This window comes from Puma concolor, chromosome A3 (assembly GCF_028749965.1).
Source record: "Puma concolor isolate L17-30 chromosome A3, mPumCon1.1.hap2, whole genome shotgun sequence".
Classification (NCBI taxonomy): Eukaryota; Metazoa; Chordata; class Mammalia; order Carnivora; family Felidae; genus Puma; species Puma concolor.
The window spans coordinates 81,084,942-81,100,304 of NC_141669.1; the positions used below are offsets into that span (position 1 = coordinate 81,084,942).

Consider the following 15,363-nt stretch of genomic DNA (forward strand, 5'->3'; position numbering starts at 1 on the left):
TACAAATCCTGGCAGTCATTTTTCATTTAGCCATGTGATCCTGGGTTAGTTATTGTCTTCAAAATCTCATTTTCATCATGTGTAAAATGGGGATGGTAACGCCTACCTTATATGGCTATGGTTAGGATTAAGTGAAATAACACATCAAGGCACTGGAACATAGAAAAGACTCAACAGCTATTTCCTTTGTTCTTTATGTCAAAAACTCTAAGCTCAGGGAAAGTACATTCACTCATCGATTATGTTCTCTTTACTCTGAACTGTTTAAGTTCAAATGGAAAGAAACAGTGAGGAAAGTAATGGCAACTCTTCTGTATACTCTAGCATGTTTTTTAGTATGTTCATAAGGCATATGATGCTGATACTGCACATCTCATGAAGGACTTAATCAGGCATTTCTTCTAATTTCTTTTCTTACCAGTGAATTTATAGTCTTCAGATTTCAAGTCCCTTGGCCTTTCGCCACTTCACCAGTGCTTGTGCTCACAGCAAATCCCAAAAGAGGGTGGGATAATTAAGTGATATTGCCTTTGTGTCATTATGCCATCATTCCCCTTCCCTGACCTTTCTCTAGCTGTGCATTAAAAGTCCGGGCTTCCTAACACATTTGTCTGGATGTCTTTTCTCCTCAAGCCTCTGTCTCACAGACGCTCAGTGGGTGAGCCTCAGTTCCAAAGATGCATTTACTAGCTCAGAGTGATTTTCATGTTCAAACATAGCTTTGTAATTGGCAAGGGGTGCTCTTAGCTGAATGGCTGGTTTTGAGACTAACAATGCCCAGTCTTTGTGAGTGTGCTTTCATGACATGGACAATTTTTTAATTAAAAAATTTTTTTTTAATGTTTTATTTATTTTTGAGAAAAAGAGAGAGAGACAGAGTGTGAGTGGGGGAGGGGCAGAAAGAGAGGGAGACACAGAATCCGAAGCAGGCTCCAGGCTCCGAGCTGTCAGCACAGAGCCCGACGTGGGGCTCGAACTCACTGACCGTGAGATCATGACCTGAGCCGAAGTTGGACATTTAACCAACTGAGCCACCCAGGTGCCCCGGGTTATGCATTTTTAATGCTCAAGGGGGCGCCTGGGTGGCGCAGTCGGTTAAGCGTCCGACTTCAGCCAGGTCACGATCTCGCGGTCCGTTGAGTTCGAGCCCTGCGTCGGGCTCTGGGCTGATGGCTCAGAGCCTGGAGCCTGTTTCCGATTCTGTGCCTCCCTCTCTCTCTGCCCCTCCCCCGTTCATGCTCTGTCTCTCTCTGTCCCAAAAATAAATAAACTTTGAAAAAAAAGAAGATAGTAACACCAATTACTTCATGCCAAAGAAGAGAACTAAAACACTACTTCATGAAACAATAACATTCTCTCTTTGACGATAAAGCCCGTATGTTTTATTGGACACTGGTTTCAATAAAAAATTCCTTCTTAGATATTGCAGCCTGCCTATCTCTGGAAGAGGGCATGATATCTTCATGCATTCTAAGGTCATTTATCTTGAGGTCTTCTAACTTGTTCTCTTGGCCCACTCATTTTTTTTCAATTTAGGTAACTCATTAGTTGTCTTTAAAGGTTTTTTTCCCTCCTCATATACCAGAGACCAACCATAATAGAGCATAGTGTTCCTTCCTCCTAGCATTCCTTTGAAATTCACCATTTTATGTTTGGCACCTCCTTCCCTTGAATAAAGATGGAGGAGCACTCAAGATCACCTTGAATCTTATCCATTTGGGCAGTACTTGAACAAATGGTCCTCTTTTCCCCGACTTGATTTTGGTTTTTTGGTGAAATTCCTTCTCAACCTACAGTCTATTGCATGCACCTTCCCTTCCTCACCCCCTCCATCTCCCACCCTCCATATATGAAGCTGTAGAGAGAAGTCTTTCTTACTTGGATTATTGTGTCCAGAGGAAACAAGCTGAGAGTCCTAAAAGAACAAGAAATATCAATTAATTTTCTCATTTTGACTTTCAAAATCTAAGTTGAATATGAGGTCTACTACTAGTCACCCAGACCCTAATCTCTAATCATGATCTCTACTGTAATGAGAAACATTTATCTCAATGTCCTGGCTAAGCAGTTCTCGTAAAACAGTTCAGAACCATTTATCTTTTGTGTTGTAGACTTCTGTTTATTGAGGTGAAATTTGTGTAACAAAATTAACCACCTTAAAGTGAATAGTTCAGTGGCACATGGTGTGCCACAATTACCTCTATTTGGTTGCAAAATATTTCCATCATTCCTAAATAAAACTCCTTGCCTGTTAGGCAGTATCTCTTCATTCCCCCGGCTCCCCTCAGGCCCTGACAACCACCAATCTGCATCCTAAATTTATCTATTTTGGATATTTTGGGGAGTGGAATCACAAAATATGTGACCTTTGGTGTCTGGCTTCTTTCACTTAGCACAACGTTTTGGCAATTCATCCAATACTTCATTCCTCTTTATGGCCAAGTAATATTCCATTCTATGTATATACAACAGTTCATTTAGCCATTCATCCATTAATGGATATTTGGGCTGTTTTCACCTTTTGGCTATTGTGAATAGTGCTATGTACACACATGTGTATGTAGCTGTTTCAGTCCCTGTTTTCAGTCCTTTTGGGTATAGACCTATAAATGGAATTTGTAGGGTCATATGGTAATTCTATATGAAACTTTTTGAGGAGCTACCAAACTGTTTTTCAAAATGACTGAATCATTTTTCATTTTTACCAGCCATGTATGAGGGTTCTGGTTTCTTCACATCCTCACCAACACTTGTCATTTTCTTTTAATTTTTAGAAACTTTATCATAGCAATCTTAGTATGTGTGCTTTGATATATATATTTCCCTAACATTTTCATATTTTTGTTAGACATCTTATATCTTCTTTGGAGAAATATCTATTTAAGTACTTTGCCCATTTTAAACTGGGTTGTTTGCCTTTTTGTTGTTGAGTTGAAAGAGTTCTTTATATATTCTGGATAATAGACTCTTATCAGACATATGATTTACAAATATTTCCTCCCATTCTGTCAGCTGTCTTTTCACTTTATTGGTAATGTCCTTTAATGCACAGTTTTTTTTTTTCACTCGTTCCAAAACTCCAACAGTTTAATAACAAATGCTTCCTCACCCTCACCCCATCACATAATGTACAGAAGTTTTTAATTTTAATGAAGTTCAGTTTATTTAATTTTTGTTGTCATTGTTCATGCTTTTGGTGTCATATCTGAGAATCTGCTGCCAAATCCAAAGTCATAAATTTATCTATATGTTTCCTTCCATGAGGTTTATGGTTTTAGTTCATATTTATTATATTGCTGACTTTTAATCTAACCCACATCCCTTTGATTCTCTACTCTCATCACCTTTCTGCAGATGAGGCCAGCATCCAGGCCCCCAGGGACACTCCACTGAACAATTGTTATCAGTCTCATATTGGTGGACGGAAGATTACTACAGATTTCCACTTACCTGAAACGGTGGAAAGTCAGTACTCCATAGTATTTTGAGTTTAGTTACCGTTTAGGTAAATAGTGATTGAATCTCATTTTATTTGCATTAAAGTGGAATTCTAAATTTTGTTTTGGGAATTCACATCCTTCTTCCTTGCAAAATTCCCGTTTAGTATGAAATATAAGGAGAGTTACGAAAGAATGAATTAATTGAGATGGTAGGAATGTAAAACAATAAGCACAGCATATAAAATCCAGTGGAACTTCTTTATAATTTTAGTGCATGGGACAAAAACTGAGTGAAATGGAATTCACTTCTATTATATAGTTTAAAATATTTTACTAGAAGTTTGCTCCATGAATATGTTTGTCATGGGACAGGAGATGTCCTTTAATGTGACTTGTTGCATATTCAAACCTATGTGATGTTTTAAAAAGGAATCCACTGGAACAGTACAAAACCAGCCAGACTATTGGGTGGGGGCTGGGTGGGAAAGTCAGGAGCGGAAGGGATTCCCACTCTGCTAGGCTGACTGAATCACACACAGATGCTTTTTATATCAGTGTTGGTAATAATGAGCTATTCATCTGCAGAAAAAGAAGAAGCTCAACTCTTAACCTGAGATTCAGGTTTTGGAAACAGTGTATTAAAATGAAATACACTGCTGGTCCTGAACTGATGGGCTAAAGTATAATCCCCATAAATAAATGATTTGGCCCTACTTTGGATAGTTGGTACTAAGAAGATGTCCACAGTTAAATCCTTCAAATGGACTGGTATGTTTTCCATCTTTTCTAATTAATTTAGAGTTTATATCTGAACATAAATTAATGTTAGCTTTGATATGTGAAAAGTACTTTGAGTTCTATGTAATCGACTCCTCTGAGCCATGGGTAGATTTTGACATACTGAAGGTGTCTTGTACTAGAGAGGTAAATACTCACTCACCATCAAATAGACAAACATGGTAACTGAGATAGTTTTCAGCATTAAGTTTATTCTTAAAAGAAAAAGCAGGAATTTTTGTAAGACTGTTTACTGACACTCTTGGGAAATAGCTCATTTTATTTCTGGGTACACGTTAGATACCCTAAACCTCAGATGATGACTACAGACCATAGACTCTGAGCAGAGAACCAAAAATAAGCTCACAGATAACCTGAATTATAATTACATACTGTAAGAGCATACATTTCAGAGATCATGAACTTTGAATTTTACCTAAAACATTTGTGTAATTAATGATGATTATTGTTTCTATTTTGTGTGGGTAGTGAAGAAAGGTAGAAAATGATTAAAGTAATTGGTGAGAAAAAATCACCATATAAGTCTGCCCTTCTGGAAAGAAGGAAACTTCTGGAGATGCACAATAAAATAAACGCTTTGTTCTAATATGTAATGTCATGTTCGTAACTGAGGTCTTCTGGGTGGTGCACTGAACCAACAAATACTAGCTTGAAAATACTGGCTCTAATCCCAGTGTTTCTTGACCATGGCACTCTGTGGGTACGAATGATGTCCCATTGTCATCCTCACCGACATTGGGCTAGCATGTAGCCAGTTGGCTGGTGGAGGGTGTGAGTTACCTTATGAGCCTTCTCCCAAGATTAGGTCCCAAGGACACTGTCCTCATTTTGATTAGGTCTCTGCTGGCCAACAACAGGGCCTGTGGCTGCTGCTTCTTGAAGGAATCCTGCCCTGCGTAGGTAGCTGCAAAACCCTGCGGCTACCACAGAGTGTACAGATCCTTCATCCTTCACTAAGCCAGAGCCAGACTGGGTTCAGAGTAGAGGGAAACAAAGCTCCTCCCTCCCAAAGGCCCAGGCACTTATATCCTTCCCATGTTATACTACCTGCCACCCCACCCAGACACCCAGACACCCATACACCTATAGCTTCTGTCTCAAAGGCCTCTCTCTCTCTCCTCTCTCTCAAAGGCTCTTACTAAGTTTTCCATAAGTAGCTTAGGGAGTTGCTAACCCCATCTGTGCATTTTTATTTTAGACTCCTCTGGGAGCACTCTACAAGGGCTGCAAGGTTCTGTCAGGCACCTTAAGAGTTATAGAGTGAGTGCACCAAATCCCTGCCTATAGGGCCTGGGTGTCTGGTGAGTTAGTAGTGGAGATGATGTGTATACAAAATATTATAACCTAGGGCTGAAAGGGATGTCATGACTGCTCTGCAAGAGTGCTTCAAGCCTTTTCAGGCTTTCCTTGTCCTTGGGGATGCATGTCCTGCCATTTTCTGTTTTCTGCTTGGTAAACTTCATTCTTTCTTCAAGGCTCAGAATAAAAAAGCTCAAGAGTTACGTGCTCTTTGAAATCTTCCTGAATCTCAGAAGGACTTATCTGCTTTATGTTTTCACTGTACTGTGTCATACTGCCACTACAGAAATGATCTTTTCAACTATGACTCTTTAAAAAAAAAAGACAAGCTCAGCTTTATTAAGGTACAAATTGCATGACATAAATTGCACATATTTGAAGTGTACAACTTGATAGTAAATATCATCAAAAGAATGCTACTATTATTACTGTCTTGACCCAAGGGGGGCTTTATCTTATTAAGGAGCATTTACTTACTTAAAGAAACAAACAAAAGTAATATCTATTCATTAAAGAAAATTCAGAAAAGGAGTAAAGTATTAAAAAAAAAGTTGCCTGCAATCCTGTAACAGGACATTGCTAAGGTTAATTGAATGCTTCTGGTTTGCCAGTGTCATTCATCAAGTGTGCATCATTCTGACACTTGCACAAAGGGGAGAGCCTCTTCTGGTTACTTACAAGGGTATCTACAGATGGAATTTATTCTTCTCTGTCTCTGAGTCCTGAATTCCCAACATCTAAAGTATGTATCATTTGGTATTGGGAATCCTAAACCTTCTTTACATGTGGTGTTTATCTGGAAAGTAAAGTTCGTATAAATCATTTTGCTGGAGATGGAAATAACCAAGCACCCTGGTATCTGAGAAAGCCCTTCAATGAAGCACTGTAATAAAGACTATATTTCATCAGATGTAACATGCCATCAAAACTGTAGGAGGCTACATTCCCTCATGTATTACTATGAAAGAAAATTACTGCCAAGTAATTGTAAGACATCATCAACTATAAAACAAATCCTGATTTTAGGGAATTTAAAATCTAAAAAAAATATCTACCTGAGATCAATAAAACACAGAAGTTCTTAAGCCATGTAGCTTAAGGAGGATCCTTATACTGTGAGATACTACTTAAAAATGGCTTTTGGGGACCATTTGAGGACTGCTCCACTCATATCACTCCTTGCTTGTCTATCAATCAATCATTAGAATTATAAAAGGCAAGAAATAGAACTATATCTTCTCTTATTTTCAGACCCACACATAAAGCTAGTCACTACAGGAAAAAGAATTACCTGATTTGGGATCTCCCGTCACTCCCACCTATCACTTTCTTCTCATTCTTTTCAGTAAAGCTCAGAAGAGTTGAAATAATGTAATTTATAATTAATTTAAATGTTTGTTTCAAGGTAACTCCAAATATGGAGTTTTAGTCCAAACATGTTGTGGTAAACCTTAAAGCATGCTAGGAACCACAAGAGGGACATAGAAAATGAACTTTGGAACTTTAAAGCCCTTTCCTTCATACTTGCTGGCTTCATTCTCCTTCAAGGGTACAAAAGGGCAATAGGATTATTTCTAAGATGATTCTAGAATCCTTATGTATAATGCTTTACACACTGATCAGTAAGAATATTTCCAGACCATGTTTGAACCCACCAAAGTCAGCATCCATTGCCACAGATGTTTGTGAAATATCATTAAAATTTGCACATATGCCTTCTGAGAATGGAAAAGGTTCTACAACTTTGAGTCCTTTACTTACATTTCAAAATTTAGGAGACTGCTACAGAAATGAAGAGAAAAGGGCAAATTAAATTTTTTTTCCCTGGGTTTAAATACCTGATAATGGCAAACCATTTTTTTTTTTTTAACTGACTTCAATTACTTTTGAGATTTAAAGAATGAAGCAAACATGTCTGGTAGTTTTTGTCTAGGGAACTATAACACCAAATTAAGTCTTCAGAGAACAGAAAAAATATATCAAAGTTCATTATCAATGGACTTTACTATACATTATGTCCTTCAATACCCAGACAAATTGGGGAAATTCTCGGAAGTATTTAGCTAATTAATTTAGTGGTACTGGTTACTCAATGCCCGGTTAAAAAGATTTTCTTCGTGAGGTCAAATCACCCCTTCAATCTTAATAAGGGCTTACTTTTGTTATTTATTAGTCATTTTGGAGATTTTGCCCCTCAAATTCCATAAATAATTCTTGCTCCTGCACACTAGCAATAGTGATAATCTCAAACATTAATAATCTAATTAATGAACTGCAAGCCCCAGTTGTCAAAATGCTAATTAGTTGAGATACAGGTTAAGAGAGATACACTGTGTGTGTGAAAATTAGCAACAATCTTTGTAGTAGGCACAGTGGGCTCCTTCAAAGATGTCTGTATCCTATTTCCTGGACCCTGTGAATATGCTGCTGCTTATGACAAAAGGAATTCACAGATATGATTAAATTAACAATTTTGAGATAGGAGATTATCCTGGGTTATCTAAGTAGACCCAATATAATTACAAGGGCCTTTATAATAGCGGGAAGGAGGAAAGAGAGTCAGAGAAGGAGACGTGACAAGGAAGTCAGAGGTCAGAATGATGAGGGCGATGAGCTAAGTCACAAGGGCAGCTTGTAGAAACTGAGAACGGCAAGAAAACAAAGTCTTGCTTAGAGCATTCAGAAGGAATGCAGTCCACCAACACCTTGCTTTTAGCTCAGACTTCTGACTTCCAGAGTTGTAAGATCATAAATTTGTGTGGTCTTAAGTCACTAAGTTTGTGGTAATTTGTTAACAGCAGAAATAGGACACTAATCCAATCTTATTTCATCTGTACAAGATAAGTTAATAGTACTTATTATAAGCTTTTTGAAAGAGAAGTATTATTAAAATTATGCAATGTTCTTACACTTTGTAAAATGACTTATTCTTTCTTTCTCGGGCAAGGCAAAAAGATCTAGGGTAACATAACTCCACCAAAGTCCTATGAAAGTCCTAAATGACACACAATTAGTTTTTGTTTTGTTTTGTTTTGAGAGAGAGAGAGAGAGAGAGAGAGAGTGAGCGAGCACCCACGCAGGGGGTGAGAGGAGCAGAGAGAAAATCTTAAGCAGGCTCCAAGCCCAGCAGGAGCCTGGCACAGGGCTCAATCTAATGGACCATGAGATCATGACCTGAGCTGAAATCAAGAGTCAGATGTTTAACCAACTGAGCCACCCAGGCACCCCTAAATAACACACATTTTAAAATTTAAATTTGAAATTCTGTGCCCTAGCTGATATTTAATAAGTATCTTTTTGGGTAGAAGATAATATTCTTATAACTTAATTTCTGCCTTGAAAAGTAATTTTTTTGTACTAATGAGATAAGGGCTCAATTTTACCACAGGAAGTAGATTACTACTTAAACTTAACCATGTACATTCAACAAAACAAATTTCTACAATTCTTTTGGAAAAGTCACAACCAAATGTGCCTTGGTATGTGTGCTCAATTACACCAGAAATTGTACTTAAACCATGGATATGTTTAGGTAATAAAAATGCTTATTTGATTGTACTTTGGGTCAAGCTATTATTTTGGCAGGATTATATACAAAAATTATAAGGATTTTGCATGGTATTTTGTGTGGGAGAATGCTACTGAGAAATTCTGAATGCAAGAGGGACATGCAGGTTCTGGTTAAAGATGGTGACATAGGAAGATCTTGACCTTACCTCCTCCTGCAGACACACTGAGTCCACAGATATATATGGAATAAGTTTCTCTAAAAAAAAAAAAAAACTTGATCCTGGTCACAGGGGACTGTAATAATAGATGTCACCCAGAGAGGAGCTCATATCCCTGTCTGATGCCCTGATTTCTGTGACTGCTGCCAGGGCACATCTCTACATTGCCTGGTTGGGGTAGCCAGTTGGGCTTAAACTCACAGGTTCAACAGACTGTAACCAATGGAGAAGAGTTCAAAGGACACAGCAAGAAGCAACAGGCCTAGGAGCTCAGTCTTTCTGTGAAGGAGGCCTAGTAGCTAATGATCATGGCTATGGCTTCCAGGGCAGGCTACTAATTAAACATGCATCTAGGAGCTGACTGCAATCCTTTCCAGCTATTTCAGAGGGTGGGTGCTATCTTTGCACTCATCCTGACTGTGTTCTAGAATGCCATGTCTCTTGGAGGGGAGCTTCACGTGTGTTTGGTTACTGGTGTTTAGAGCAGATGCCCAGGGGATGCCTCTTGATCACCTGGATCTGGTGCCTGAGGAGCTTGTGTTCCAGGGTCCCATAGGACTGTGGCAATCAGAGGAAGGTTCTCAGCAGGCTACCACATCCAGGGCACTGCACAGAGAGTAGACTGAGGCACAGCCTCTTGCCCCCAGTCTTTCTGTGAAGGAAGCCACTTTGCTTGTCTTGGAGCTCCAGACTGAGAGGCAGGCTTTTGGAATGACACATATCTTAGTGGCTTATGGAACTGCTGTCAAGGAACATATGCTGTGGAAACCATCTTTGCATTCTCCTTCTGGCTTGCCCTAGCTTGCTGGTATCTCCCAGAATACAGTCCCTTGGAGCCCAAACTTTTGCTTTTGCTGCCCAGGGAACACTTCCAGATTGCCTGGCTCTGGGGGTCAGCAGTGCTTATGCCTGTGGTCCCTCAGGATTGTATAAGTTTGCATCCTTAAAAGCTGCTGCCTGAGGCTCTGGTTTGTAGTCAGCTTGAATCTAGGTGCTGTGATCCTTTCCTTTGGGACATTGACATGTTTTGGCACATCCTCAACTACTGGGGGCTGTTAAAAATATAATAGGCTCTTGGACAAGCACAGAGGTTTGAGAGATGACCAAGATCTGGGCAGGGCTGAATAAAAAGGTTCATTTGCTACATGGGGCCACTCCTTCAAGACTGGCTGAAGTGGTTGTCAGACCTACTATATAGAAACCAGCAGAGAATCAAGCAAAATGAAGAGAGAGAGGAATGTGTTCCAAATGAAAGCAAAACTTCGGAAACAAAAACCTTAATGAAAGAGATAATTTACCTGATAAAAAGTTCAAAGAAATGGTCATAATAATGCTTACTGAACTGGTGAGAAGAATGGATGAACATAGTGAGAATTTCAACAAAGAGATGTAAAATATAAGAAGGTACAAAACAGAAGTCACAGAGGTGAAGAATGCAATGATGAACTGAAAAATACACGTAAGAAAGGACCAGTCTACTCAAAGACAAGGCAGTGGAACTTACCAAACAAAGGAGCAAAAAGAGAGAAAAAAGGAATGAAATAAGATAGTTTAAGGGACATATAGGACAACAGACTAAGATTTGCATTACAGGGCTCCCAGAAGGAAGAGAAAAAGAGAAACAGACAAAAATCTTATTTGAAGAAATAATGGCTGAAAATTTCCCTACCTTGGAGAAAGAAACAGAAATCCAGATCCAGGAATACCAGAGAGTTCCAAAAAGATGAATCCAAAGAGACCCACACCAAGGCACATTATGATTACAATGTCAAAAATTAAAGACAAAAAGAGAATATTAAAAGCAGTAAGAGCAGCAACTTGTTATACACAAGGGAACTCCCATAAGAGTTTCAGCACAAACTCTTCAGGTCAGAAGGGAGTGGCAGGATATATGTCAAGTACTGGAAGAAAAAAATCTTCTAACCAAGAATACTCGACCCAGCAAAGTTATCATTAAGAATTGAAGGAGAGGAGAGATCAAGAGTTTTCTAGACAAGGAAAAACTAAAGGAGTTCATCATACTAACCAGCCTTGCAAGAGATAATGCTGAAGGAACATCATGAAACTGAAAAGAAGTGGTCTAATTAATAACAAGAAAACATCTGAAAGAGTAAATCTTACTGGAAAAGTAAATATATAGTTAAGGTAGTGGATTAATTATTATAAAGGTAGAATGATGGTTAAAAGATAGAAGTGGTAAAAATAGCCATGATTACAATAATTAGTTAGGGTATACACAAGACAAAAACATGTGAAGTGTGACACCAAAACTAAAACACGGCAGGGAGAGAATAAAAAATGTTCAGCTTTAATGTGATCAAAGTTAAGTTGTTATCAATTTAAAATAGACTGTTATGGATATAAATTGTTATACGTAAGCCTCATGGTAATCATAAAGCAAAAACCTATAGTAAATACAGAAAAGATACAGGAATACAAGCATACCACTAAAGAAAGTCATCACACCACAAAGGAAGAGAGGGAGAGAAGGAGAAAACAGAAAGGAACTACAAAAACAGCTAGGAGGGGCGCCTGGGTGGCGCAGTCCGTTAAGCGTCCGACTTCAGCCAGGTCACGATCTCGCAGTCCGTGAGTTCGAGCCCCGCGTCAGGCTCTGGGCTGATGGCTCGGAGCCTGGAGCCTGTTTCCGATTCTGTGTCTCCCTCTCTCTCTGCCCCTCCCCCGTTCATGCTCTGTCTCTCTCTGTCCCAAAAATAAATAAACGTTGAAAAAAAAAAAAAAACCAGCTAGGAAACAATTAACAAAATGACAGTGTCAGTACTTACTTCAAATGTAAATGAATTAAATTCTCCAATCTAAAGACACAGAGTGGCTGAATGGATTAAAAAGCAAGACTCAAGAAAGTATTGTTGAGGCTACTGTGTGGAGAATAGGCTGTGTATTAGAGGCTAGGGTAAATGGTTGGAGAATTGTAAGAGTCCAAACTAGATGTGATCATGGCTCAGAACAAAGTGGTAGGTAGAGCAAGTATGGAAACAGGAAGACTAGTTAGGGAGTTATTGCAACAATTAATGCAAAAGGTGAGAGAGTGTAGACCGGAGGTACACTCTACCTCATTTTGCAACAATTAATGCAAAAGGTGAGAGAGTGTAGACCGGAGGTACACAGCTACAGAGGTAGCTGTGATGGTAGGGGAAGGATTTAGATTCAAGATATATCTTCAAAGTAGAGTAGACATGATTTAATTATGGGTTGGATGTGTGGTATGAGAGAAAGAGGAGTCAAGGATGGTGTACTGAGCTGAATAGCATCCTCCAAAAGCTCATGTCCACTCAGAATCTGTAAATTTGACTTCATGTGGATATAGGGTTCTCACAGGTAAAATCAAGGACACACTAGATTAGGGTGGGCCCTAAATCTAATGACTGCAGTCCTTATAACAGAAGGGAGATTGAGACATAGACACACAGAGAGGGAAGACAGCCATGTGACTGTAGAGGCAGAAATGAAAGTCATGTAGCTACAAGCCAAAGAATATGGCAGACTTCTGACAGTCATCAGAAGCTGGGAAGAGGCAAGGAAGGATTCTTCCCTAGAACCTTCAGAATGAGCAAGGCCCTGCTGACACCTGATTTCACACTTCCAGGCTCCAGAACTCTGAGGAAATAAATTTCTTTTACTTTAAGCTGCTCACTTTGTGTATTTTGTTACAGGTGTCTTAGAAAACAAATACAGATGACTCTAAGGTTTTTGGCTTGAGCCAGCTGCAAAAATGGAGAAATCACTTACTGAGAAGCACTGGGATCAAAGGTTTGTGGGGGGGATTGAGAGCTCAGTTTTTAATATATCAAGCTTAAGCTATTTGTTAGGTATCCAAGCGAAGATGTTGTGTAAATTCGTACAAATACAAGTATGGAGTTTGGGGCACAGAGAAAGGTCTAGAGAAATAAATTTACAAGTCATATGCTTGGCATGGAGAGTATTTAAGGCAAGAGGCCTAGACGATATTATTGATGGAATGATCAAACAAAGAGGAGAAGTGTAAGGATTGAAGCTAAGTGCAGAAAAGGACTATCAGAGACTTTAGATCAAGTCTGGACTAAAAACCTGCTAAAAAATACACTCTAGCAAAACAATAAGCAAATGTTAAAAAAAAAAAAAGACTTGAGACACAAGAAACAATGACCAATTAAGGACCAATTAAGGAGCTAACAAATAATTGTTAAGGTGTAATGCTGGAAAATGGTTCTAATAATGACAATTTGAAATACGGTAATCTCAAACTGAGAAATGATGGTGAGGGAAGACCAAACTAAAACTAATTGTTTTATATTTGGGGGTAGAATATGGATATAAGTTAATTGTAGGTGTTGATAAAAATAAGTTTAAATAGGTTAATGTATTAAACATTAAAAGGCAGTTACTAGAAACACAGGATATTATGTATATGTTTGAAAACCCTAAAGGAGGAAAAAAAAGGAACAAAGAAAGATTAACCGAAGAAGAGGTAGAAAATTTGAAAAAGCCAATAGGCATACAAGAAAATGAAAATATAATTCGAGATCTACTCTTAAAAGAAAATTATGTACAGTATGTCTTACGGTTGAGTTACTTCACGCCTTTAAGGAGGGGGAAACTGGCATGTTATTTAAACTATCCCAGAATACAGAAAAAGGTAGAAAGCTAAAGAATTCATTATAGAAGGCAGTTATATTCCTGATGTCAAAACTGAACAAACATACACAAAAAGATAACTAGACCAAGATCACTTATGAACACAGGAGTAACATTCCTAAATTAAATATTGGCATATTGAATCCAAAAGTGTATCAAATGAACAATACACCATAGTCAAGGAAGATAATAATAGGAATATACAGGTGATTAAAAAAATTAGAGAATCTATTAATGTAATTTTCTATATTAGCAGATTAAAAAAAATTATGAACATCTCAATAAATACTGAATAAATTTCAACTAAATTCAAACTTGTTCTATTCATATATACTCTGGAAAACAGATTAGCAATTGCTAGGGATTGGGGTACAGCAGGTGTTGACTAGAGAGTATCAAGGGGGAGTTTTGGGTGGCGATGAAATGCTTCTGTACCTTGAGTGTGGTGGTCTCAAAACCTGCAGGATACTAAAAAAGAGTAAATTTGCTACTTGTGAATTGTACCTTAAGTTTTAAACATGAAAAAAAATTAAATGTTCAGAAAGCTAGAAATAGAAGGAAGCTACCTCAGCTGGACCTATAATACGCAATTCTTATACTCACTGTTAACAATTATACTCAATGATTAGAATAATCCTTATTAATGTCATGAATATGACAAAAAAATGTATAGACTTCAGCCGACACAATAAGAAGGATAAAATGGAACGCATTTGTTATTTGCAAAACTCTTAACAGCTTTTTATTTCATGTAAAGCCCCAAATCTTTTAGTGGCCATACTGTCCCAGCATAATGTGACTGCATTTACCTCACTGTGTCACTTACTGTTCCTTGCCTGGGTTGCTCTGCCCTGACCCCAGTGGCCCTGTGGTCCCTCCAGCATGCAGGCACTTTCACTTCCATCTGCCCAGAACTCCCTTCCTCGACTTGTCTGTGTGACTCACTCCTTCTCTTCCTTCAGCTCAAGTGTCACCTCCTTAGGATGGTCTCTCTTAAGCTATTTAATATTCATCCACCCCCATTCACCATCAGCATCCATTATCTTCCTTTCACTATACATCATAATCTAACATGTTATGTATTTTACTGCTACATATTCTGTTTCTCCCCACTTGGAAAATATAAGTCTACCAAAAAAAAAAAAAATCTAGCAGAATGAAAAGGAGTTCAGTAAACAGATATATATATAATCCAGTAGCATTCCTTTTCAATTCTCTTGAATAGATACCCAGGAGTGGAATTGCTGGATCATATGATAACCTGATGTTAAACTTTTGAGGAACTGTTAAAGTGTCTTTCAAAGAGGCTGCTTCTTTTTAGATCCTACCAGCAATTGATAACAGAGTTCCAGTTTCTCAATACTCTTGCCAACACTGATTATTGTTTGTTTGCCTTTGATTTTAGCCATTTAATAGGCTCTTAATTTTTTTATTTTTTATTTATTTTTAAGAGCGAGAGAGAC

The 15,363-nt window shown here is 38.2% G+C and overlaps 1 protein-coding gene across 5 annotated transcripts in view; it reads right to left on the reverse strand.

Moving 5' to 3' along the window:
* Window positions 1–15,363, reverse strand: part of AFF3 (ALF transcription elongation factor 3) — a 578,761-nt gene that overhangs the window by 186,730 nt on the left and 376,668 nt on the right. For all 5 annotated transcript variants that reach the window (XM_086701326.1, XM_086701328.1, XM_086701330.1 and 2 more), the window contains one exon: window positions 1,879–1,915. In XM_086701326.1, the coding sequence (XP_086557452.1) occupies window positions 1,879–1,915 (37 nt within the window). The remainder of the gene's footprint in view (window positions 1–1,878; window positions 1,916–15,363) is intronic.